General features: G+C 33.6%; 1 protein-coding gene across 2 annotated transcripts in view; it reads right to left on the bottom strand.

Moving 5' to 3' along the window:
• Window positions 1–572: 572 nt before the first annotated feature.
• The window catches only part of IFT74 (intraflagellar transport 74), an 81,535-nt gene continuing 55,062 nt past the window's right edge, over window positions 573–27,045 (bottom strand). Inside the window, exons 14-20 of one of the 2 annotated variants that reach the window (XM_055302613.1) lie at window positions 18,349–18,402; window positions 16,710–16,807; window positions 15,809–15,935; window positions 6,670–6,833; window positions 5,978–6,103; window positions 2,472–2,532; window positions 573–869 (exon numbers count right to left, since the gene is read on the bottom strand). In XM_055302613.1, coding sequence (XP_055158588.1) covers window positions 751–869; window positions 2,472–2,532; window positions 5,978–6,103; window positions 6,670–6,833; window positions 15,809–15,935; window positions 16,710–16,807; window positions 18,349–18,402 — 749 coding nt within the window. In that variant the 3' untranslated portion in view covers window positions 573–750. Of the gene's footprint in view, window positions 870–2,471; window positions 2,533–5,977; window positions 6,104–6,669; window positions 6,834–15,808; window positions 15,936–16,709; window positions 16,808–18,348; window positions 18,403–27,045 lie in introns of those variants that run through there. The other variant, XR_008661468.1, reaches the window with a different exon arrangement.

Consider the following 27,045-nt stretch of genomic DNA (forward strand, 5'->3'; position numbering starts at 1 on the left):
ATAAGAGTGAATATATACTCCAGAGTGACAATGAACAGCAACAGCCATTGCCTAAAACAGACTACCCCAATAAAAATTAATTTATTAAAAAATAATAATAAAATTAAAAAAATAGGTGCAGCATTTCTTTTAAACTTCATGTTTTTCCTAGCATATACACATAAGAAAATATTTGTAAAATACAAAGGTCAAAGTTTTTAATTCTGAATCTTTAGGGATAACTGATATGCAAAGAATAGGAGTTAATATACTTACCTGCAACTTTATATTCCTTAGAATACATCAAATATACCCTATTTGAGAAATAAACCTCAAAACTAAACATCTGCCTTCCATTCTTTCTTTTTCTAGAAGCAAAACTTGACAAGATTGATCTAAGTGCTAAGTCAGAATCTCACTCCGTATATCCCTTCTAGAGTTGACACATTTAAAAAATGATCTCATTTGCTGCCATAGGTGGATTATACCAACTAAATCAATCTCAATGGCCACTTTTAGTTTATCTCTTGGTTGTCTGAGACATTTTTATCACTCACACACAAAAGAAATACGAAAAGATGCTTTTTTGTATGCAAACTTTTTATTGAACTATTATGCTGTTTAAAGTAGTATACCTCTTCAAAGAGGTCACAAAAATTATAGTAGTTAAAAATTTTAGGTAAAACTCTTCAAGGGTATGAGATTCTTTTTCAGTCAACATACAGTTTAGCAGAAAGCATACTATTATAGAGACTTGCAGTTGGTTCAGACTCAGTTTCTGCTCATGCTATGTAGAGCGTCCACAATGCTTTTATTGTACTCTGCAATCTGCTTGGTCACATTCTTCATAATTGACTGGTAATCACTCTCTTGACTCTTGGTTGCTATGACTAATTACATGAGTTAAGGGGAAACAGTGATCAACAAAAACAGTAATCCACTTTGGCTTAGGAAGGGACCAAATCATACTGGTATTTTTCTTATGGAAAACTGAAAATGGCCAGAAAAATAACAATTAGAATATATTTAAAAATATATATTAACAGATTAAGATCAACTGAAATCTAAAAGGCTAAGGAAAATGTGTTTCAAAAAAAGTTCACCTACAGTATGACCTGAGCCAAAATAGAGTTAGACACTTAACTGACTGAGCTACCAACGCACCCATAAGAGCTTTTTATATTTAATGTTGTGCATTTCAATCTAATTCTGGTCTGAGAACAACTGAATGTTCAGAAGAACCATGTTCTCTAGAGTACTGCACTGAGTTACAGAAGTCTCTAGAATTCACTCTATTTCAAAGTCCCCTACTTTGTGTTGCATAAACTAGACTGCTGGACTAAAGCATACTGAGTGAGAGTCTTTTGCTTTTAAAATAAGTAGCAACAACTGCTAGGAATAGAGCACCTGATGCATTTGATCTGGAAGTAAGCTGGGATCCATGCTGCCCTGAGCTGAAGTTTAGCAGTTTCCTGGAAGAGAATCTAAACTACCAATGAGTCAGGAACTACTTCTCCAAGCAGAGATGTCCTTAAAGGGTCAAAGAAAGGAACAGAAAATAACTTTCAAAGAAGTGTTTCTTACAATTTCAAAACATATGTCCTCAAATAGGTGCTTCCTCCTATATAATCACACAAAAAGATAAAGCAAGAAGGTGGGATGTAAGTGCCATCTTGGTAAAAACGTGAAGTTGAATTGGCTGAAACAGATGAGCTTGAAGGTCAAATTTCTCAGGATACGAATGTGTTTACTTCCCTTTGCTGCCCAGATATCCAAGGTACAGCACTATAAGCAACAGCAAACAATTATGCACATACATATTTCTGTAGGTATACATAATTCTCCCAATAACTCTATGAGAAAGAAATATTAAGTATATTTGAGATGATAAAGTTGAGGCTTAAACAAACTTTAACAATAATAAATTGTCCAAAGTCCATAAACTACAAGTAGTAGAGTCAACAATGAAAATTAGATCTCCTTGCTCCAAAACCTGTGCACTCAGTCACTATGCCACACTAACTTTGTATAGTCTGCTTTCTATTGTTACTTTGGTTGTTAGCGTGCATGTACACACATGCACGTGCGCGCACACACATACACACCCTAATTATTGTAGATTGGAAACGAAGTCTCATTCATTTATTCCCCACATAGTTTAGATTGAGGCTTTGTACATATTAGGTATTTGATAAGTGTATATTAAATTTCATTTCATTTCCGTCTTTAAAACATTCTTAGGAAAAAAATCACCCTGGGTGCCTGTGTGGCTCAGTCAGTGGGGTGTCAGACTCTTGGTTTGGGCTCAGGCTGTGATCTCAGGGTTGCGAGATCAAGCCTTGCATCAGGCTCCCCACTCAGCGGGGAGTCTGCTTGAGATGCTCTCTCCCTTTACCTACCCTGCCCCCTGACAGATCTCTCTCTCTCAAATAAGTGAATAAATTTTTATAAAACAAAAATCACTCAGTCATTTGTTTCTTTTTAAAGGATACATTCTTTCATCACAAAATTATTTTGCTCATGGTGTTGCCACTTCCTCTCCAAATTTGTAAGCTAAAATCACAAAATAGAAATATTAAACAGTACCCATATTCAAAACAATTATACACGCTTTTAAAGGATAAGAAAAAAAAAACATTCAAAATTTTAAATCTTATCAATTCATTGCATTTTAGTTGAGATAAAGCCATGGCAGACAAAAAGGAAAATTAGAAAGGATTAAACAATAGTAAATACATTAATAAATACAATGTTGAATTTGACAAGTTTTACTCTATGTGTTTATCTTAATTGGAAAATACTTAACAATATTTATTATGCCGATGAACAAGCCAACTGAAAGACACATTATGATTTTTCCCTTTCTTAAAAGAATTTGAAAGAAAAGAACGGGACATGATGGGAATCTCTCCTTAAAATCTGGAAGTCTAATGCCACAAACGTGATATATATTCTAACACTGTCAAAGGTTCAACTATATAGGAGTAACTTCCTTATTTCCAGGGCTAAATTTCCTGTCTAATTCCACAAGCTGTGATAAGAGCAGAGCTGCAGTGTGAAGATTATAAGAGGGCTGGTAAAAAGCTGGCACTGTTACAATAATTTCTGCATCAACAGGAAGCTAATGTGGATATTATATTGATGGTTGCTTCCTCAGAAGACAATTTTACTGTTATAGAATTAAATTGTTTTTCTGATTTAATTAACCTTGTAACTCTGGGTTATGGTCTTTCTTTTTTAAGATGCACATAGTATTTTTCCTAGGGAAAGGACTGTCTGAAAAACGAAACATTAAAATAATGTTCTGTGTGGACATTTCTAAGAGGTAATGATCATTTTTAAGAATTTGATAACTGAAGTAGCATTAATAATATTTCTTTCTACTCTTATGTTAAAATTATTTTCAGGGCATACATTCAGTATTAATGTAGCAACCAGCCCATTGTTTCCTCTAAAGAGATATATCTAGATATTAGGATAAATCCTAACTAATTAATTATGTAAACTGTATGTGCTGTGAGTTAACACTAGTAAATCAGATCTGGCTCCCTAGATAGGAACTCAAAGTTAAGATGGACTTAAGGAAGCAGTCAGCACTTTTTGGCAATAAATCTCTAATAACCTTTTGCAAAGTCAAGTACCAAACTTTTCCCCTTTGTTTCATACAGAGAGGAGGCCTTCTTAGAATGCAGACCTCTTAAGTACTAAATGAATAATGCTATAAAAGCAACACTGTGTTAGATGGTCAACTTCCTTCCATATTATACATCTATATTAGTGACCTGCCTTAAAACCTCCAAGAATATCTTGAAGCATGAATCTGTTTTTTCCCTACAACTTAGTCTGTTGTGTGTTCTTTATATATTAATCCCTTATCAGATAATTATTTGAAAATATTTTCTCCCATTCAGTTTTCATTTTGTTGATTGTTTCTTTTGCTGTGCAGAAGCTTTCTAGTTTGATGTAGGCATACTTGTTTATTTTTGTCTTGTTGCTCATGCAATTGATGTCATAAGCAAAAAACTGTTGCCATGCTGATGTCAAGGAACTTTATCCCTTGTTTTCTTCTAGGAGCTTTATAGTTTGTTCCAATATAAATATGTTTAAATGATATCAAATAAATAACAGCCATTCATCAAAAAGTCTGTTATGAAAATTATTCGTAGATGTCAAAAAACAGTTTTCAAGAAAATAGTTGCAAAAACGAAAGAGACCAGATTTTATTTGATCAGTGGGGATTCCCAAAAAGCAACAAATAATACAGAGAAGGACTGTAGATTGTGAGTTATGTTATGAATTCCTCTTACCTGTGTATGGTGTTAAGTATATGATTAGCACTTGATGTATGGTGTTAAGTATATGATTAGCACTTGATGTGTGAATAAACAAGGTAACCATTACCTGGCTCTAAGAAATTGTGTTTGTCAAGTGTTTTCCTCCTTAAGTGATCTATTCAGTGAAAGAAGAGGGGTGATATTCCATAAGCAATATCAGCATTTTTTCCTAAGAACCACTTAAGACAATGGCCTCATAAACTTTTTCTTAGATTTCTTCTCCAGCATCCATCCCAACTCTCAACAGCATAGGATAATTTTGTCACTTCCAAATCTAGACCTGTATATTATGAAGTGTAGATAGAATAAATGATGAATTTGGAAATGTAAATTAATGATTTCTAAGCTTTTAGTAGCTGTGACAAACTCTGATGAAACTCTACCTCTTTCAAAAAGAATATAAGGTACATCTCTGCCATGGTATAGTATGGTAAATCCATACAATAAAATAGCAGTCATAAAATATCAAAAAAGGAGTTTGCAAATACTTAAGTGACAAAATGAATCTTTAAAGACTATATGCATAGAATTTCAGTTTTTATAAAATAATATAATTAATATGGGTGTATAATGGCAAAGGAAAAAAGTTTACAAGGATAATATACCAAAATATTAACAGTGATTGTCTATCATGATCATATTACCATATAAAGAAAAGGAAGAATGCATTAATTATAAGTTGCAAATAGTTAACATATATACTAATTAGATGAGAATGATCAATTTTATCAGACCCTAATTACTGATTTTATACATGTCACACATGCTCATTTAATCCTCCAACAAATACTTATTGAACAGCTATTATATCCCAACCATTGGCACAGGGTGGGGAGAAAATGAATGAGACAGATATCAACGCTATCCTCTTAGAGTACTCAATCTAGATCTCCAACATTGTTTAGGTAATTCTATCAGATAAATGATATGAAAAGGGGGCTTGTCTGTGCATCCTGTGTAAAATAATCAGAAATCTAAGTCAAGAAGTTCAAGGACAAGTCTGCTTTTGACAGCATTAAACAGCTTTAAAACTAAAAGTAACCTAAATGTCCAATAATATGAAATTGGTTCAGTAAATTATACTAACTCCAAATATTATACATAATCATATTTTTAACAAATTTACTGACAAAGTAGTTATTAGGTATCATTAATAATGAAAAGCAAGCTTCCAAATATGTACAATATGATACCATTTCTATAAATACATAGAAATAATGTATACATATGTATATATATAAAGTATGTGTACATATAACATATACATACAGACTAGAAGGACCCACACAAAAATGACAAGAATTATGTCTTCTGTGGGATATTAGTCATTAAGGTTTATTCTATTTGTGGTTTTTGTGAGTTAGCAAAGTTTCTCAATTAAAAATGCTTTATTTTTGAAATATTTAAAAGCTATTATTTTAACAGCTGTGCCCAGAACAAGGCCTAGCACAGAGTAGTCCTTCAATATAGGTTCATAAAAGAAGAGCAAAAGTAAGTTCATTCTGAGTGGAGACTGTATATAATCTGGCTACCTTCAAATCCAGAAAGTCTGGAAGGATAAATAAAGCAAGTTAAAAAAATTGTTTTGGGATAGAAATATACATTAAGAACACAAGACAGTCTAAAAACAGAAATAAATTTCAGTCTTTGTTTTTTCTTTTTACCTGAGAATGTGTCTCATTTTCTTGCAACTGTGTTTTTAATGTCTCATATTCTATGTTTAGCTTCTCTGTTATTTTCTTAAAGGCATTTCTGCGGGTTGTTAATACTGTTCTCTCCTGATGTAATTTCTAGATAGGTCCAAAGAGAAGTGAATAACAGAGCTTAGCAAATAACTTGTTAGCCTATATAAATCATTTTTAACTTAAATAATTTCAACATTATTCTGGTAAAATTCTACCAAGACTATACTCCAAAGCCTGTTTGTAAAAATTATCTTTTGAGTTTAATAAGATAAATTAGCACTAACTGAATTAATAACACTATTCAGGCTAAATTAGTATTAATTGTGTTAATAATTCTATTAAGGCTGCTATATATGTGTTCCTATCCAAACAAATTTAAGTTAATCTAAATGGCAATGAAAAACCACTGATGAATAAGTATTAAGGAGGGAAATTTCATAATCAAACCTGCATTTAACAAAGTTCAGATTTGTTGAAATGCTCTTGCTTTTCCTTTCTTTTTACCTTTTGTTTAAAACTTACATCTCTCTAAATTCCTCCTACATACATAAACATCTTAGCTTATATATCAAATAATCAACTGAAAATAAATTCTATGAACTACATATATATTAAATTTGATCAAGAAAATACAATTCGAATTATAATTCTGTAAGACTGTTATCATTTACCTTTTTCTTTTCTTCACCTGCTGATTTTAAAGCTGGCAAATCATTGTATGTCTCCAGGTCAGTTGTCATTTGCTTAATTTTGTTTTTCAGAGAATGCTGTTCCTCAGTCATCTTACTTTCCAGAAGTTCCATTTTCTGTAGATCCAACTGTAGACGTTGACTATCTGAAACACAAGAAAATTCAAGAAGTCAAAACTTTATTCCTTTCACAAATAGAAATGCGATGCAACCATTAAAAAGGTTTTATAAGAGTACCTGCAAAAGGAACAAGTTTCATTGAAACCAGTGAGACAATACAAAGATAAATTAAGAAAAAAAAAATACTCATCCTCCAGGTAATCAATATAACCTGATATATATCAGCCAAATTTGTCTCCATGCTCATACAAACATTTAAGAACACACAGGTATTTTTTTCTTACTTAATAATATGTATTATGAGATAAAGACCCACTATTTTTAATAGGGGTATGAAAGCAAATTATGAAACATATATATATATATATTTTGAGCAAAACTGTATAACTATATATGTGGTCAAATCTCATTATTCACAGTAGTTATATTCTATAAAGTCACTGTAAATACTGAGTTAGCAAATACTAAACTATTGCTACTAGAGGAGATATGGGGTTAGGTTCCTAAAAGCCTCTGGTCACAATATTTTCATCAATCAACTAACACATAATCTTTTTTTATGTGGGTTTCTGTTTAAACACACCGTATTTAATATATATTTTTCAGTCATTAACCCTGAACTCAAGGCCAACTTATGCCTGAATGAAACTAATCTAACACACATTTTCTCTGCAAGGAACACTGAAGCCTTCTTGGGCCTAGGAACACAAGCCAACACTTCAATATGCTTGGGAGCCTTTTTTTTTTTTTTTTTTTTTTTTAAGATTTTATTTATTCATTCATGAGAGACACTGAAAGAGAAGCAGATACATAGGGAGAGGGAGAAGCAGGCTCCCCGTAGCGAGCATGATGCAGAACCCGATCCCAGGACCCCGGGGATCATGACCTGAGCCAAAGGCAGATGCTCAACCACTAAGCCACCCAGGTGCCTCTGTTTGGGAGCCATTTTATACAGCAAAATCACCAACAAAAAGTACAAAAATGTGGGAAAAACTAGCACTAAATATGCCACAAAAAGGATACTTGTTAATAGTATGAGGACTAAAACAAGAAGACAGAGTTGCCTTATGTGATCTCTGCTGCAAATGCAGTCGGGCAATTCACCTTTTTGACTCTGCACATATCCACAAATGACTGTGAAAGTGCTACAAGTACTGATTTTGGGATTACAAATTAATTATGGTGAGTAGGCAAATTTACAAATAGGAATCCATGAATAGGGCAGCCCCGGTGGCGCAGCGGTTTAGTGCCGCCTGCAGCCCAGGGCATGATCCTGGAGACCTGGGATCTAGTCCCACGTCGGGCTCTCTGCATGGTGCCTGCTTCTCCCTCTGCCTGTGTCTCTGCCTCTCTCTCTAGCTGTGTCCCTATGAATAAATAAATAAAATCTTTAAAAAGAAAAAAAGAATCCATGAATAACGAGGACTGACTACATATATGTGTGTGTATGTGTAGGAGGGGGTGTGCGCGTCTCATACTTTGTTTTAAAAGTGTTGAGCATCTACTATGTGCTAAGTGTCTAGAATATAATGGAAATCAACAGAGACATTGTTTTTGCTCAAGTAGCTATATTCTAGAGGTAGAACCAGAAAATTAAATACGCATTTACAATAAATTGGATAACTACTATGAAAATAGTGATAAAGGGTGCTATGAGAACATGTGGTACTGGTCAAGAGAGCTCTCTAAAGACATGCCTTTTAACTGAGTAAGGCCTTAATTAAAGATTAGGAATCAACCAAACCAAGGAGAAAGTAATTGTGTTCCAGAGAACACAATCAACATGTGCAAAGTCTAGAGGTAAGAAAGCATGATACATCTGTGCAAATAACAGAAGTTCAGTATGACTAGAACCCAAAGGTCAATGTAGGGAGAATTTCAGTTCATGGAGGGCTTTTGTAATGAAAATGGGGAGTTGGAACTTTATCCTAAGGGCTATATTAAGTAATTGATGTAAAATCCATTAGTGTGGCATAATTAAATTTTAGAAAGTTCACCCTGGTTTCAATGAGGGCAACTAATTGGAAAAGCATTACTACATGCAGGAAGACCAGTTAAATGTTGATTCAGCGATCTACATAAGAAATCGTAGACTGGTATAGTCACTTTGGGTTTTTTTTTTTCATTAACATTATTTATTAAGTGCTTTCCATGTGCTAGGCATAGGGGATACAGCAATGAACAACGCATATGAGATCCCTATCATTACAGAACCTATACTCCAGTGGAAGACAACTATATATATGAAATCTAAAGTTATATCACACAGAAATAAATGAGGGAAAAAATGCAGGAGATGTGGAGGGACTCAGGAGATATCAGAGATTTGGGGTTAACTAAATAGGCAATTGACCAGATATAGTAGTTGAGCAAAAAGAGTCAATGCAGAGTCCCATTTCCAACTTCAGTAAAAGAGTAGATGATGCGGAGGCAGAGGGAGCTACCAACTTTTGTTTGTAGGAGGGAATGATATGAAGGGTTCAAGTCAACTTAGGATATGTTCTCTGAATTACCTCAGAAGCACCCAAATAGTAAAAAGGCCCATGTATAGATATATGGGTCTGAAGTCCTGAGAGAAATTTGAAGATACAGATTTTGAAATCATCAACATAGAGACAGAACGTGAAACTATGGGGATGGCTGAAATCATCAAGAGAAAATAATTCATGATAGAACCTATAAGAATAACAAAATTTTAAAGAATAAACTGACATGGAGGACCCCATAAAGGAGAATAAGAAATGACTACAGAAATAAAAGAAAAATCAGAAACTATGGTGAAAAGTCATTTTAAGAACAAAGGAGTGATGTGTAAAGCAGAATACTACTTAGGGATTTAAAAAAATATATCGCAAAATACAAGTTGGACTTACTGTCCAGAAAAACCTTGATATATTTCTTGAGAACAGATTTCATAGGAAAAAAATGAGAGCAAGAGTGAGAGGAAGGCTTTTGAAAATTTGGATGTGAAACCCCTGAAAGGGAGGGATGATAGCTGGGAAGACAATACTTGGAAGAGGCTTTTAGGATTTTTTTTTTTAAAGATTGATTGATTGATTGATTCATGAAAGACAGAGAGAGAAAGAGAGAGAGAGGCAGAGGCAGAGACACAGGCAGAGGGAGAAGCAGGCTCCATGCAGGGAGCCTGACATGGGACTCGATCCCAGGTCTCTAGGATCACGCCCTGGGCTGAAAGCAGTGCTAAACTGCTGAGCCACCCGGGCTGCCCTAGGATTTTTTTTCCAAGATGAAATATAGAAAAAAGATTGGTGAAGATATTGGCAAATGAATGTATCTGCTAAAGGGTTAGTATCCAAAATAAATAAACAACTGATACAACTCAACACCAAAACCCCTCAAATAATCCAATAAAAATGGCCAGAAGACATGAACAGACATTTCTTGAAAGAAGACATATGATAATCAACAGACACATGAAAAGATGCTCAACATCACTCACCATCAGAGAAATGCAAAAACTACAATGACAGAATGGCTAAAATAAAAAACATAAGAAACAAGTGTTGGTGGGGATGTGAAGGAAAAAGAACCCTTGTACACTATGTGTGGGAATGCAAACTGGTGCAGCCACTGTAGAAAACAGTATGAAAGTTCCTCAAAAAGTTAAAAATAGAACTATCCTATAATCCAGTAATCGCACTACTGCGTACTTATAAAAAAAAAAACAAACCAGTAATCCAAAGAGATACATGCATTCTTATGGATAGATACTAAAATAGAACTGAAATATATGTATCATGCACATCCAGATGAAGATACCTGAATTCAAACCTGCCTAAGCTAGTTTCCTATGTTCCCAGGGCTAGGTATGGTAATAATCCTAAACATCCTGTAATTACTTATTTATAGACAGAGGCATGTAGTGATACATTTTCATCTTTGAACATGTTGCCTTCACTTTACTTCTATTTTAAAGTAGGGATATGAATAGCCTCAGAAAAATGTGGTGTTTCATTAAAAGACAAACAATGAAGATTTTCCTTTTATAACTTAGAGATTTAGGGGTAACATAAAAAAATTTTTAATCTTATAGTAGGATATATTATTCCCTGTATATATGTATTTTCTCTGGTATTTTTCATTGTTTTTTCTTTATGTTGCATTTTAGCAATTTAACTAGGATTTGCTTAGGTAAGGGATTTTTAAATCAATCCTGTTTGGAGTTCAAGAGCTTCTTATATCTGTCAAATCTGGTTTTTCATCAACTTTGGGAGATTTTCAGCCATTATTATTTCTTCAACTATCTTTTCTCCCTCATTCTATGTGCGTGCCTCCACTCCTTCTGGGACTCCAATTATATGTATGTCAGATTGCCTGAAACTGTCCCACAGAACATTTAGGTTCTGTTCATTTTTATTTCTTCTCCAGATTATATCATTTTTATTGATCCTCAAGTTCATGGACCCTTTATCTGCTGTCTTCAATCTTCTATTAAGGTCATTCTGTGAATTTTTCATTTTTGGTATATTTTCAATGCTAGGATTTCTACCTGATTCTCTTTTGTAATTTTTATTTTTCTGTGAGATTCTCCATCTGTTCATTTGTTGTTTTATTTTCCTTTAATCCCTTAAATATGTTTTTATACATTTAAAGTCTTCTGTTCATTTCAACATCTGGATTATCTCAGGTCAATGTTTATTGACTGCTTTTCACCTTGACTCACATTTTCCTATTTCCTCACATGGCTAATGAATTTTTATATTATTATTGACACTTTAAATGATATGCTGTAGAGATTCTGGATTCTATTGTATTCCTTTAAAAACTGTTGATTTATATTAAGTGAGCAATAAACTTTACTGAACTAAATAAAACTCTAAAACTTTTCTCCTTTGGAGTAGGCAGTATGCAAAATCTCTGTACTCAGCTTTTTCAACTTTTAATTGCTGCTTTTTCCTAGGTTCCCTAAAGTTACCTAATGCTTACATAGTTCACTGGTCAGATTAGGGTCTAAATAGAGTTTATGTATGGATTTTGGCACTTACTTGCCCTCTTACCAGGAATGTCTCCCTCTGTGTGGGCAGGCAATAACTTGCTGCTTCTTATAAAATTTAGCAAAATCTACTTGGAATTGAGTTTTATTATTTATACAGATTCTCTACAGGAAAAATCAAATATAAAGCTGCTATTAAATGCTTCCATCTATGAAACCAGAATTATGGATTAAAATATAGGTAGAAGGTGAGATATAGTAAAAATAAAACTTTCAAAAACTGAATGACTTCTTAGGTATAACGATTGCCATAAAGATTAAAATATCAAAGTTTTTTTTTAAGGATTCAAAGGATAGTGATCTAAGAAAGAAAGTTTTTACCAACCAAGTTGAAATTGGTATGATTAAACTTGAACATTTCCTTTTGTCCCTTTAATAGTATTAAAATTCAATCATATTGACATATATGTTCTAAAGAATATTATGGATATCTGGATTTAAATGTTGTTGAGTGGGTTTTGTTTTGTTGGATTCATATCTCAACTAGGGTTGGAAACCATTAAAATGAAAATCAAAGTGCTAAATCAAAGTCACTGAGGCTTATGGTGTTTCAATGCTCCAAAAAGGAAATGTACATAGCTTGTATAAATTTTGACTGTTCTGTGAAAATGCTACTGAACTCTAAGTTTAATTTGAAGATATATTAGGGACATACATTTAGGAGTCATACAAAATGTTTTTCCTAGAGAAAGGGAGAAAATGGTTGGTTGGTATAGGGTAAAGTTTATCTTCCTTTAACAGCAGGTCCCCTTGAAAAGCTAAAAACTTCTCCAAGGGAAGAGACAGGAAGAGGATGCAGACAAGTTCCTTCTGATATGCTATGAAGTTGCAAAGTTTACTAAGCAGTGTGTACATAGTAGCAAAATCTCAGAAGGAACCACTTTGACATGGGGAAATGTTTCTGAAATATTCTGCCATCAGTGCATTTGTTTATTCCCTGGAGTTTCCTTTCCAAAAATATAAATAAAAACTATTGCTGACAGATTCCTTGCCTCTTTACTCATGCAGTACACTAGCATTTCACAATCTTTTTTCCCCCATTACTGTCGCCCTAAGGAGCCTTTTGTAGACTATGTTTTTCCTAATCACCACCCTCCCATGAAACTTTTATATTACAGATACAATGTATATCTATGTATAGTGATCATTGGGGGGGGGGCGCCACAAACCATTATAATCAAGATATTTTTACTGTCCGCCCAAGAAATAATTTTGTCCCATTAAGAAACAGAGTACACTAAGAAAAGCAGGTGATTTACAATTAGAAACCCAAAAGCCAAAAGGGAGGCAAAATTCACAAGTGGAAATGTAAAATTCATTGTCTCTGAAAGGTGAACAAGAATATTATAGACTTCTTATGGTGATTTCTAGATACTAGAAATTTTTGATGGTGGATGGTGTTAAGAAAGAGAGAAAAAATAATTTATATGCTTAGTTTAAATTAAAACTTAAAAATAATTGAGTAAATGAAATTAATTGTAGGGGCCAGAAAATTCAGACCTTAATAAGGAATATTTTCAGTAAAATCTTTATCATAGTAATAAACTTGAATAAAATTAAGTCAGTTCTCAGTCTTTTTCAACCCTATGTCACTGTAGAAAATATAATGAGTAGTTTTTAAAAGGAAACATTAAACACAAAATATAAAAATATGAAAGGAATTAAAAGGCCTTATAACTGAATTCATTTCCTGATATTGATATTTACCTCTTAAAAAAATATGTTTTTCAACAGCCATTATATAAAGACAGCTTAGAGGAGGCAAAAACTTTCTAAATTAAAATTGACTTTAGATAAATGAAAACCTTAAAACTACCATCTAAAACACAAAACAGAGATTTCCTAGATGGAATAATTAAAGATAAAATGCTTTAGCTTTATAGAAAGAAGAAAATAAAGATGTAAAAATACTCATAATTGAAGAGGTCTCAAAGAAATATTTGCACACCCATTTCATTCCAGCGTGAATCACAGTAACGGAGAAGTAAAAACATCCTAAATGTCCATCAACAAATGAATAAAAAAATGTAGTACAAAAAAAATGTAGTACATATATACTATAGAATATTATTCAGCCTTAAGAAAAAAATACTGTCACATATTACACCACTAATGAACCTTAAGGACATTATGGTAAGTAAAATATCCATTCACAAGAAGACAGATATTGCATGATTCCACTTATGAAGTATTTAGAGTAGTTAAACTCATAGAAACAGAAAGTAGAATGTGGTTAGCAGAGGAGAGAAGTGAGAGGGAAATGGATAGTTCTTCAATAGTATAAGTTTCAGTTTTGCAAGATGAAAAAGTTCTAGACATCTGCTGCCCAACATTGTGTGTATAGTTAATGGCTAAGATGATAAATTTTGTTATGTGTTTTTTATCACAATTTAAAAAATTCTGATAGTCAAACCAGTAGTAGATATAAATCAAATTTAGAATGTACTTTTTCTATTTGTTTAGCAGAGAACTCAGATATATATATATATAAAACTACAGCAAACTCTAAATAAATCTGGGCAGATAAAATATACTTAAATGTATAAAATAACCATTAGCCACTTATATCATCAACCTGAATTCAACTGTATATTAATAACATTTAGCATGGATTTATAGGTCTACAAATGTATAAATATAAAACTCCTAGGTAATTGTTTTAGAATGCAGAATTCTTCGGATTTTACAAAAGTAATATAGCACATATATTGATTATAACTCCCACAGCAGGGTCTAAGGGAGCATCCTGTCATCAAGTACATGACTATTTCTGCAGCAAAAATTATGAACTGTCACTTTAGAAAAGATAATTAAAACATCATGTCAGTTCAGGTCAGGTTTTGGGATTTCACATAAATGAATATTATTGGACCCATTATTCTATTTCAAGAATCTCAACATTTTTAAGTTAGCAAGTATTCTTATTCCTCATAATTTCACTAATTGCCAGTTTAATTCCAAGTAGATAAAACAACAACAACAAAAAACAGCTGATTCAATACCACCACACACAAGCATTAAAAAAAGACCGAAAGGTAGAAACCATCAGTTCAAGAACCAAAGATTCTATACAAATTTTGACTTTATCCTAAACTTTTTTCCTCTTGAGTCTAGCTTTTTAAGCTCTATTTTGTGTATTTGTTTTTAATCTCTATCTATACTGTCCAAATGGCAGCCATTAGCCACTTAAGGCTTTTGAACACCTAACGAGGTCTAGATCCAAGCTGAGATGGACTGTAACTGCAAAATCTCATTGATCATTTTTGTACTGATTACATGTTTAAATAATAATCTTTTGGATAAACTGGGTTAAGTAAAATATATTATTAAAATTCACCTGTTTGTTTACTTTTATAACACACCATGAGGAAATTTAAAATTATGTGTGGGGCTGGCATTACATTTCTATTTAAGAAATGTATCAACATTTCTATTGAAGAGTGTTGCTCTAGTATCATGTAGTCATAACGGCTCAAACTAATTATAATTAAAATATTTCTTTCTCAAGGATATCTCTCCTAACTACTCAAGACTGGGGTGGATATAAACTCAGTGTAATTCTGTTGCTCTTAATGCTTCTATCCTAGTACTGTTTGATTATATTTTAATTTTTTGTCATTATTCCACCAAGTTGGAAGTTCCTTGAGGAAAGAGACTATTTTTCTTTTATCTTTGCGTACCAATGTTATAGTACAGGCACAAAGCAAGCATCCAGTAAATATTAAAAATGAATCAGAATGTCCCAATGAAATAGTATTAAGTTAAAAAAATACTATTAAGTTGATGTGAAAGGTCACACAAAATTCTGAGGCTATTAATGACTGGACTAATAAGCAATCCTAAATTATATTCTCAGCCTTTCAAAAAAAAATCAAATAAAATGACATTAAAATTTTAAACTTTCAATTTGTTACAGAAAAAAAGGATATTAAAATCTGTTTTCTAAAAAAATATAAATAAATAAATAAATAAAATCTGTATTCTCACCTGAAGTCAAATTCCTAGCCGTACTTTGTGATTTCTGCATTTCAGTAGATTTAAAATTGAGATCATCCTGCATCATCTTCAGCTCTTGATTGGTGATAGAAGAGATCTGTTTCATACGATTTATATTCTGTATTTGTAAAGAAATAAAAATGGAAAAAATTCCACTGATTTAACTCTCCAAAATAACTCTTGGAAAACACTGTTAAGAACTAAAAGTTTTAAATTGGTATTCTTTTTGAAATACATCATTTATTATATATGTTTTATGTAGGTTTAGAAGAGTAGAGTGAGACTCAATGAAAGTCAGATTTTCTCAAAGGAGGACTAAATTAAAGCTAATGTAAAAGAAATAATTCTGAATTTTATCTCACTGTAGAAAAAATTCAAATACATTACATTAAGAACTGCTTGGGAATCTTAAGACACTTAGAATATTTAAAAGAGACTGCACATTTTTCCTTCAATGTACCACTCATTAGTAGCTGCTCAATAAGCATTTTTCAATGAATCAAAAGATACTCCTTGATAACCTATATTTTTGTAGGTTCTTACTAGGAAAGAATACCTTGTATTTATATGCAAATGACTGTGTAAAAATGTATCAACATTTTCCATTATAACATTTAGATTTTTAAGTTAGCTGTGCAAATGTTACTTCTCCAAATTCAGATACATTAACATAGAAGAAAATCCTAACAAAAACTCTGAGTTAGTCTTACTTACTGCTAAATATTGACATTATACATATATCATCCTTTCCTTCTATTGTCCTTAGCTGAATTTTGCTAGAAATACACAAATTAATAGCTTAAAGAAATAAAATAATAAGTAAGGGAATTTAAAGGATACATTAAATGAGCAGATGCAATAGTGGACCACTGCATTTTCTGATGGTACTTACTCTACTACAGTGTTCCAAAAGTGCAACTATGTTGGCTTCTATCTGTGCCTTTCTTTCCAGTTCCTGATTCTTAGTTTCCTCAAAAGTCTCAATAAAAGCTGCAGATTCAAAATATGATGAGAAGCTACTGTTAATATAGTTAACAGTAGATAAATACTAATTTGCAGGTCTTAACAGTACTTTTTAGAAATTCAAAGCAAATGTGAAATTATCATTATTTAATCTTTTATTAACCCAAGGGTAATTAAATTAATAAGAACATTTCTACATACTCTCAAGCTTTTAAAGCTTAATGGTTATGATCTTAAGACAAATAAACCAAAGATTATAAATATGGACTCAGAAGTAACAACTGATAAAAAGGAGAACAGAAAAAAAATCTGTTTTTACATAGGATCATCTTGATACATCTATAATTATTCCTATTTATAATTAGCCACTAATTTTAATACTGAAAAGTTATTACCAGTTTTATCTGAAAATGAGTATTCTCTTTTTTTTTGAGTATTCTCTTTAAAATGTTGCATTAATCTCAACTAAATAAATTTAATAATTCATATTATATTCTAAGAAATCCTCCTTTCTCCTAATACAGAATCGGTATATAATTTACTTTTTTATATTCTTAAGGCATTTCTAGGACTCTTCCAAAAATAAAAACTTACAGTTAAAAATCACTTTACTGTTAGCATGAAACAACAAATTAATTCTGAGGTAATTTTTGGTACTTGCTGAGATTTTAAAGAAATCTTGGGATATTGTTGTATCAGTTGGCAATTACTACTTTATGGCCTGCTTCTATGAAGGTAACAATTGACACCACACCCACAGATTCTGGCAAAATGATTATTAAAACAGGAAACCAGTAACAGGTAATATAGCTCAATTTTGAAAATTTTCTGAATGTACAATCCAATTAAGTTTAAGTGAAGATCTAGTTACAAAGTTAAGACTTTTAAAAAGTAAATGAGAAGCTGCAACAGAAAGCTACTAAAGCTACAGTCAGTGATAGAACCAAGTAACAAGGTCTGAGGAGAAAGCTGATAAATAATAAGAGGGAGTACTATGAAAAGCTAAAAAATAAAAAAAAGCAAAAGATACTAAAGATGAATACAGTGAAGCATGTAAAACAGAACACTCAATATTCAATCAGTAAGTCATCTTTATACAGACAGTAAATAGAAGTACTAGCTTTACAATCTATCTTTACCACAAAAATACTCATACACACACAAACGTACAAAACCTTTTTCAATTTTTCTACCCATCCCTAAGTCATACTACATATTTATTAATTTTTCAAGGGATGCCTGGGTGGCTCAGCGGTTGAGCGTCTGCCTTTGGCCCAGGGCATGATTCTGGGATCCAGGATCGAGTCCCATATCGGCTCCTTGCAGGGAGCCTGCTTCTCCCTCTGCCTATGTCTCTGCCTCTCTCTCTGTGTCTCTCATGAGTAAATAAATAAAACCTTTAAAAAAAAAAAAAAGAAAAGAAAATAATTTTTCAAGGCAAATGCTTGTAATGTCTACACTTCTACATTTATTACTAGCCATTGTATCTTCCCAAGATAAGATCTCTGATTTGGTATATATGAATAGACATCTGAGAATATTTTCGTATCAATAAGATAATCACTTACTGTCCATATTTTCCTCTCGTTTTTTAAGTTCCTTATACTTCTGATTCATTTCACCTGTAAGAGATACAAAATATAACATTGATTTAAAAAACTTCAAACAGTGCTCTAAATGTAAAATATGCCTTAGGTTTTCCACATACCATTATATTAATATATGTTTGATATATATATGTTTGATAACTTGGAAAAAACAATCTCCTGACTGGAAAGGACTTAAAGGCTTTCCAGTGGTTCTCTGTTTCAGTCCCAACTTGGACCTATTCAACCCGTACATGAACACTACTGGTGATGGATTTTGGTGGAAGCACAAATTTATTCTGCTTTCTCTACCTGGGACTTTGAGAATACAGGGCTGCAGCTGTCTCATTAGTCCAGGAAAATACTGGAATGCTAAAAAACTGTATGACTCAGATAAAGAAATTATAGATTGATTGATGCAAGTGCAAATTTATTCTGCTTTCTCTATCTGGCCCTGAGAACACAGGCTGCAGCTGTTTCACTAGTTAAGGGAAATAGTGGTGTCCTTCCAAAACTCAGTTTTTGTTACTCTGAAAATCCTTTTATTATAACATAATCATGATCCATCTTTTTTAAAGATTTTATCTATTCATGAGAGACACACACAGAGAGAGAGAGGCAAAGACACAGGCAGAGGGAGAAGCAGGCTCCCCACAGGGAGCCCGATGTGGGACTCCATCCCCGGACCTGGGATCACGCCCTGAGCCAAAGGCAGACACTCAACTGCTAAGCCACCCAGGCATCCCTTGATCTGGATGCCTCTGTTAATGGCCCCTTTATATCACTAAAGTGTCCAGTTTCATCCATTTGTCAGGGTCTTAGATTTTTACTCTTTTAAACATGTCTTTCACATGTATTAAGTGTAACATGTCCAAACCTGTTGTGAGCAACCTCTTCCTAAACTTGCTTCTCTTTTCAGTTAATAACACCACCAACTCTTCAGTTGCCCAAGTCAGAAGCCTAGAGTCATATAAAATCCATTTTACTCTGGCTCTTAAGTATCTGGATCAAAAATCTACTTTCCATCCTAATTGCCCACTGCTCTACTCCAAGAAATCTTCATCTTTTACCTGGATTACTGTGACTACCTCCTAACTGGTCATATTGCCTCTAATATTACTTGCCTTTTCATTAACCAGAAATATTTTTCAAAAATGCAAACTGTTTTCTCCTTAAAATTCTTCAATACTTTTACCGTCGTCCCTAGGTGGAAGACCAAACCTTTATGTGTTTTATAAGGTCTCTCATGATTGCCTCCCCTTTGTGCCATTTTTTTACTTCACATTCCCTGCCTCTGCCATACCACTCTTCCAGTTCCTTGAGTTACTATATTCATCCTCTTTCTCTTTCTTTCTTTCTTTCTTTCTTTCTTTCTTTCTTTCTTTCTTTCTATTTATTTATTTATTTATTTATTTATTTATTTATTTATTTCATCCTTACTTTCAAGGTTCTCTACTTGAAGTGCTTTGAACCTCTTCACTGTTCCGACCAGGTACATTTATTTATTCTTTATAATGCAGCTTAAATATTATTTTTTAGAGAAAATTTCTGGAAATCTTTTTTTTAAAATTAATTTATTTATTCATGAGCGATAGAGACAGAGACACAGGCAGAGGGAGAAGCAGGCTCCATGCAGGGAGTCCGATGTGGGACTCGATCCTGGGTCTCCAGGATCACACCCTGGGCTGCAGGCTGTGCTAAACTGCTGGGCTACGGGGGCTGCCCTGGAAATCTCTTAACTAGATAAGTTGTCTTTTGCTCTGTGCTCTTATGTACCCCTTTTCATACAGTAGCATTGGGTATATTCTAATTGTTTGTTCAGATTTTAAGGTCTGTGAGGGAGGTTACTTTGTTATTTTGCCTGCTGTTGTGAGTTATTCAAAGATGGAATGAAATTTTTTGGGAGCAGCATAAAGGGGCCATTAACAGAGGTGGATCGTGATTATTTTATAACAAAAGGATTTTCAGTGTAACAAAAACGGAGTTTTGGAAAAACACCACTATTTCCCTGGACTAGTGAAACAGCTGCAGCCTGTGTTCTCAGGGCCAAGTAGAGAAAGCAGAGTAAATCTGCACTTGCATCAATCTACAATTTCTTTATCTGAGTCAGTTTTTAGCATTCTAGAAAAGCTAAGGAAACTTAATAAGATGATGCCCAGTAAGGATGGAGAGAATAATAGACTAGACATTCCTAAGGGCGTTCCTGATAAGAAGCTTGTATTCTGAAGAACATTAACAGTTCAAAGAAAATGGAAGCCAAAAGTTACAGTGCAGAGGTTAAAATGCAATGGCCAGCCTGTGTTCTGTATAAACTCCTATGCAGTTTTTCAAGTAGTGGCTAGAGTAAAGGTAGGAAGTAGAGGATGTCAGTTGGGGTAAAGTCTCAAATTACAGAGGCATGAACTTCTACTTGTATATGTATTTACTTGGGTAAGAAGTGAGCTACAAGTACATAAAGGTGATGGCACAGAAACTTGGGCCCCCAGTTTTATTGCTTTCTGGTCTAAATATTTTCCCTAAACTCACTGAGAAGGGCACTGATACATAGAAAATCTTGTCATGGGCCCTAAAACAGTACTGGCAGTAAAAACTTGAGTGTGAAATCTACTGCTTAAGAAGAGTAAATACCCAGTGGTCATGAATTCCCAGCCAGCAAATACCCAAAACCGATGGGAAACATAGGGTTCATTCCGACTGGATGCATTAAGGGGAAGGGAAGAGATAGTTTGTTATTAATAATAAATTTGTATGATTAAGTTTTTTAAAAAATAGATTATAGACAAATTAAAATTATAATGTCACCCCTGAATCACCTTATGGCAATAGTTTTTGAATGGGAAACAAAGAATTAGAGCTGAAATACCATGGGAGAGAAATTTGCAAGGAACTCTTATACAACATATGTGAAGTAGCAGAAAACCCAGTGTCTGCTGAACCTGCCATAGCCCAGGTTTCTAAGAAAGTTCGGTTGTCTGAGAAGTTCCACTCTTCAGAGATTGGTCAGACATTTAGGAGGAAGGCCTGCATCTTAGGCTTTACAAAAATTAAACTACCATCTTATCTTTCTTCTTATAAACCTAAAAGAATCTCCTATTCATGCTGTTTCTTGTTCTTCATCTTGCTATGAGACCTCAAGAGATGGTAATGAGGCTTCTCTTTCTGCCATTCCAATGAAATTTCTCTCAATAAGATTATGTGACTCTTTAATTATCAAATCCAAAGAGCAGTTTCCAATTGTTATTTTATTCTGCAATATCTGACAGTATTGATACATTCTTTCTTCAAATTTTTTTCTTATGTTTTTGTCATTGGGGTGGGAACTTCTGTGGTTTTTCTTCCTCTCAGATCATTCCTTCTGTCCTTTCTTCATGGCTTTCCCTTTCTTCTACGTTTAAATTCTACTCTCTGCCTTAGGTGACTTCTAATGCTACACTACATCCAAGAAAATCCCATTCATTCTTGTGGTTTAAGAACTCTCAAATTTGACCTTTTCCTTACTTCTCTGATTGTTTTATCCATCTCCTTACTAGATACATTCATGTGGGTATCTTTTAGAACATCCTAATAGTATATTAATAATTAAACTCATCATTCTTCCCTCTCAAAGTCCACACCTCTTGTACTCCCTATTATGTTTGGAAGTCCTTCACCACACATTATCCAAGTCAGAAATCTAAGAGAATATTTCTTTCTTCTCTTCTTAAATCCATGTTCTTAACTGTCATCAAATTGAGTTAGAAGACATATCTGGTCAATGTCTCCAGCTACACAGCTGGCCAGCAGGATTAGATAGGACAGAGCTCTCATATATCTTAGATTCCCAAGCTTCACAAAACCTTCTCTCTTATCACTGATGCTAAGAAGAAAAGAAATCAGGGTGCTAGTGAACTCCTCTATTTTACGATTTCTCAGTTGGAAGATTCATATCTGAGCTGCCCATGAGAGTCAATGTAGATGAGGACAGTCCTAAGATAAGGTAAAATACAAGAGTTATTACCAAATCTATTCTTAGACTATCGTAGGAGAGGAGATCATATATTGGAGAAGCTAAGTAATATGTCACAAGGTGCAAAAGCAGGCAAGCAAAAGGTCTAAAGATTAAGGAAACCAAAAGAGAAGGAAAACGGCATAATGATAAAAGCTATTTTAGAGCTGTCCTCAAATTCTTAACATTTAATGTGATTATAGTTCTACACAATTTAGTTATTCCAAATTTACTGAATGCCTGCTATGTGCCAGATACTGTTAGCAGGTGCTGGGGAAATCAAAATGAACAACAGTTACAACTCTCCTAGAAGGGTTTACAAATTATTAGATGTACAAAACCAAAAGTTATAATCAAACAAGAGTGCTTTGAGGTATATATGAAGTCCTGTAGATAGATGAAAGGGTTCAGAAGCTTCTTCCATAGTATCGTTATCAGCCAGGCACTCGAACAGGTAATGTAGAATTATAGCGATGATGAAGACTTTTGCCTTTAAAACATTTATACTCTACCAATACAAGTACCCCAAAATTATAAATTCAGGTTTTTCCCTTGCATGGAGGAAAAAAGAAATGGGTACGAACTATTACAAAAGACTTGGGGGGCAGCCCAGGTGGCTCAGCACTGCCTTCAGCCCAGGGTGTGATCCTGGAGACCCAGGATCAAGTCCTACATCAGACTCCCTGCATGGAGCCTGCTCCTCCTCTGCCTTTGTCTCTGCTTCTCTCTCTCTCTCTCCCTCTCTGTGTGTGTGTGTGTGTGTGGCTCTCATGAATAAATAAATAAAATCTTAAAAAAAAAAAAAAAGACCTGGGATACTGTAGAGGATATCATTGTTTTTTGATGCTGCCTGCCATAGAAAGCTAGTGGAGGAAGGGAGATATGCTCTTATTTTGCTATAAGGGGGCTGAATAACACCACAGTCTCCTTTGTCCTTACTGCCAGTACATCTGACTCTTCTCCACCATCAAATGTTCTACTGACTCTACGCTTACAGAGCTATCTTGACTTTTATATTCTGAGAAGTAGTTCTGCCCCTGGAGAAGGTGTGAGTACCACTAGCCCCCACTGCATCTTCTCTCTTGATCAATATATAACAAGGCATATGCTAATGACTCTTTTGGCCTCAAGCCCCGCAAATAGGCAGGCCTAATGATTTTGGAGGTGAAAGAGCAGCAAGAAGAAAATAAAATTAGAGAAGTGGGCCAAGAATAAAACCTCAAAAGACTTTTGCATATCCAAATTCTTTCCTATCCAGCACTTGCGGTACTTCTGAGGCAAGGTAAGTCTCCCCAGTGTCTTTGAGTATTCAGTACCTTTGAATGTGCCTTATGTGGCATGGCTTTAGTCTCTACCATTCTGCTCATTCTACTTTTAGTGAGTTCCAGGTCTTTTTTGTCCCTTTTAAAGTATAATGCCATGGGGCGCCTGGGTGGTTAGTCGGTTAAGCGTCCAACTCTTGATTTTGGCTTAGATCAAGATGGCAAGGTCATTAGATCTGGCTCTGCACTAGGTGTGGATCCTGCTTAAGATTCTCTCTCTCCCTCTGCCCTCCCTACACCTTAAATCAATCAATCAATCCAGTCAGCCAGCTAGCCAGCCAAGAAATAGGATTCAAAGCTATCACTTCCCATAGTTTATATACTCATCTTTTTGTTAATGATCCCTAGGATTTCAGCTGTGAATTAATGTATACTGAGTTGTTTAGTTGTTGTTTAAATCTCTGCTAACATTTTCACATATTTTGTAAGCCAAGATACTTTCTCCTCCCCTTTCCTACTTTGATTTTAATTAGTTTGGGGGTCCTGTTAAATTGCACCTTTTTATATTCAGTCTCTCTCTCCTGCCTACTTTTCACCTATCATTATAAAAGTAATAAACTAGCATATCAAAACTACCAAACTAGTATGTTAATGAGTCCATATAAGTTTATTTTTTTTAAATTAACTTTTAGCTTCAGGCTTCATCCAACTTACCAACCATACTTTCTCTGCAAAATGTTTTAAATTTAGGCAGACAAGTTTCTTTACAGCTATGCAGACCAAGTCTGATAATTCTATTTCTACACCCTCGAGGCACTTTAAAAGTAAATAATAAAAATTCTCTAAATATGTAAGAGTTAAATTAGTACTAAAAGCTTCACCATATAAAGAAAAGGAGGAGGACCATGAAGATAGTCTGTTTTAACAGAGTAATGTCAATTAAACCGGAATGGTAATAATGAGTGGTTCTTTTTATGTACTAAACACAACATGACTTCTTAAATATTTCCTAAAGCAGTAGTTATAAACTTTACCATGCATCATAATCATCAGGAGGGGTTGGTGAAACACAAACTGCTAAACCCTACCCCCAGCATTCACACTGAGTAGGTCTGAGGTAGAGCTCAAGAATTTGTTTCAGATGGTACTCATGCACCTGATCTGGAAATAATACCATCATTCTAAAAAAGTATAAAATGTTGTTTAACCAATCTCCAAATTGAACAATAAGCAAAGATCCATTCTTCTTCATTGAATCTATATTGAGTCTCTATAGATGGCAATGTATAAATACCATTTGATAGCTCAGAAATCAGAAAATAAACCACTCTGAAACTATTATTTCAGAATCAATTATTTTATATATCCTGGGGAAAATATGTTTTGGGAAAATATCTAGGAAAGCTATTCAAGTTTCAGTTTATAAATTAAGAGCATTAATAATCACAGCCAATAACTAACCTTATATGCACTTTTGTAATTGTATGCTATTCTCAGTCTCTCTCTCACACACACACACACAAACAACCCCATTCATCTAATCTGCACAGTGACCTAAGTAGTTGGAAGGTACTGTTATCACCTTCATTTTAAAAAATGAAGAAACTAGGGATGTCTGGGTGGCTTAGTAGGTTGAGCACTTGGCTCTTGATTTTGGCTCAGGTCATGATCTTCGGATCTTGAGACTGAGCCCCAAGTCAGGCTCTGTGCTGAGCATGGAGCCTATTTGAGATTCTTTCTCTCCTTCTCCCCTCTGCTCCTCCCCTGCTCGCACATATTCTCTTTCTCTCTCTCTCTCTCAAATAAATAAATCTTTAAAAAATAACAATAAAAATAAAAATGAAGAAAATAAAAAATAATAGAAAATTAAAAAATAAAAATGAGTAAACTAAGGTATAAAAAAAAGTCAAAAAGTATTCCAAGATCAGCCAGTAATATAGAACACCTCAGATTTGAATCTAGTCATTCTGGTTGTAGACATGTGCTCTTAAATAAAATTATCCTGTCCTTATAAATTCCGTATTACCTGACATAAGCAAAGAATAAAAACTTCTAAACTAGACCCTGGAACCCTCTGTATGAAAAAGTATCCTATAAACAAACCAAAGAAAAATGTTTTATATTTTTATTACTCTTTAAAGAAGCATATAATTATGGAGTAAACTGACAAAAGTTAGGATGGTAATCCAATGATTCTATTGCACTCTACATATATTTCTATCATAATACATATTTATCACATTCTAGTGGTTAGATATTTAGATGTCTGTGATCGGCTGTATCAATAACCACATATTTAGTTTTACAACTTAAGCCATCTTTGGAAAGATACTGTACTCTAAAAATGAAGGAATAATTTGTAGTAATGATGCCCCAAAATCCTTCCTGTAGGGATAAGTGCTTAAAAAAAAGATACTTTTTAAAAAATGTGACTGTATTTTTTCAACTGTATTCCTCAAACCTGGTATTTATAAGTACACATCCAGAAAATTAGCCCCACCTTGTGGATCATGGTAGTACTACAAATTCAGGCCTTTAAGAACTGTGAACTGTCAAAGTGTGTATTCTTTTGACAGACAAAACTAAGAAATTTATAAATAATTAACATTGGTGAGGAAGCACTTTCACATACTGTTATTGGTTGTATAAAATGACATTACCTTTCCTGGAAGAAATTTGCAAAAACAATAAAAATTGTAAACATAGGTAACATTATATTCATTAATTTCACTTCTAGAAGTTTATCCTATAGAAATATGCAAGTTAGTAAACGTATGCAACAAGGTTATCTACTACAGCATTATTCTTGGTAGTGAAAAATTAGAAGCCACCTAAATGTCAATGTGGATACAGTAAACACTATTTAACCATAATAACAAAGATGATGATGGCAGCTGACAGCTGTTGGGAGTAATAAATAAGTGCCAGGCCCCATTCTTGGTCTGGCTTTAAAACCCTGACAGTGACCTCTATGCTATGTTTCTTAGAATAAAGAATACATCCGCATATGGAAGAATGTACATTAAATGTAGTTAAATAAAAACCTCAATCTCAGAGGAACTATATAATATTACTCCATCTTAAAATACAGATGCTTATAAATGTACCCAAAAAGTATAAAAGGCTAGAAACACATCGAGTTGTAAATAATGATTACCTCTAAAGACTGGGAGGACTATGAGGAGAAAGGAGATGACTTTTTATACATTTTGTATTGCTTGAATTTTTCACATTAAGTACATATTAGATTTATATATTAAAAGTGTACAATTTTTAAAAATAAATTAACTGGAGTCTTTAAGATAACTAGTTTAAGGAACAATTTTTTTAAAAACAGGAAGGATAACCTTATACATGCTAAGGTTAACTGCATAGTTAATGGAAGCATGAGAATGGGCATTTGAAGGAACACAAAAACACACACACTCATAA

Source organism: Nyctereutes procyonoides, unplaced genomic scaffold, assembly GCF_905146905.1.
Source record: "Nyctereutes procyonoides isolate TBG_1078 unplaced genomic scaffold, NYPRO_anot_genome, whole genome shotgun sequence".
Classification (NCBI taxonomy): Eukaryota; Metazoa; Chordata; class Mammalia; order Carnivora; family Canidae; genus Nyctereutes; species Nyctereutes procyonoides.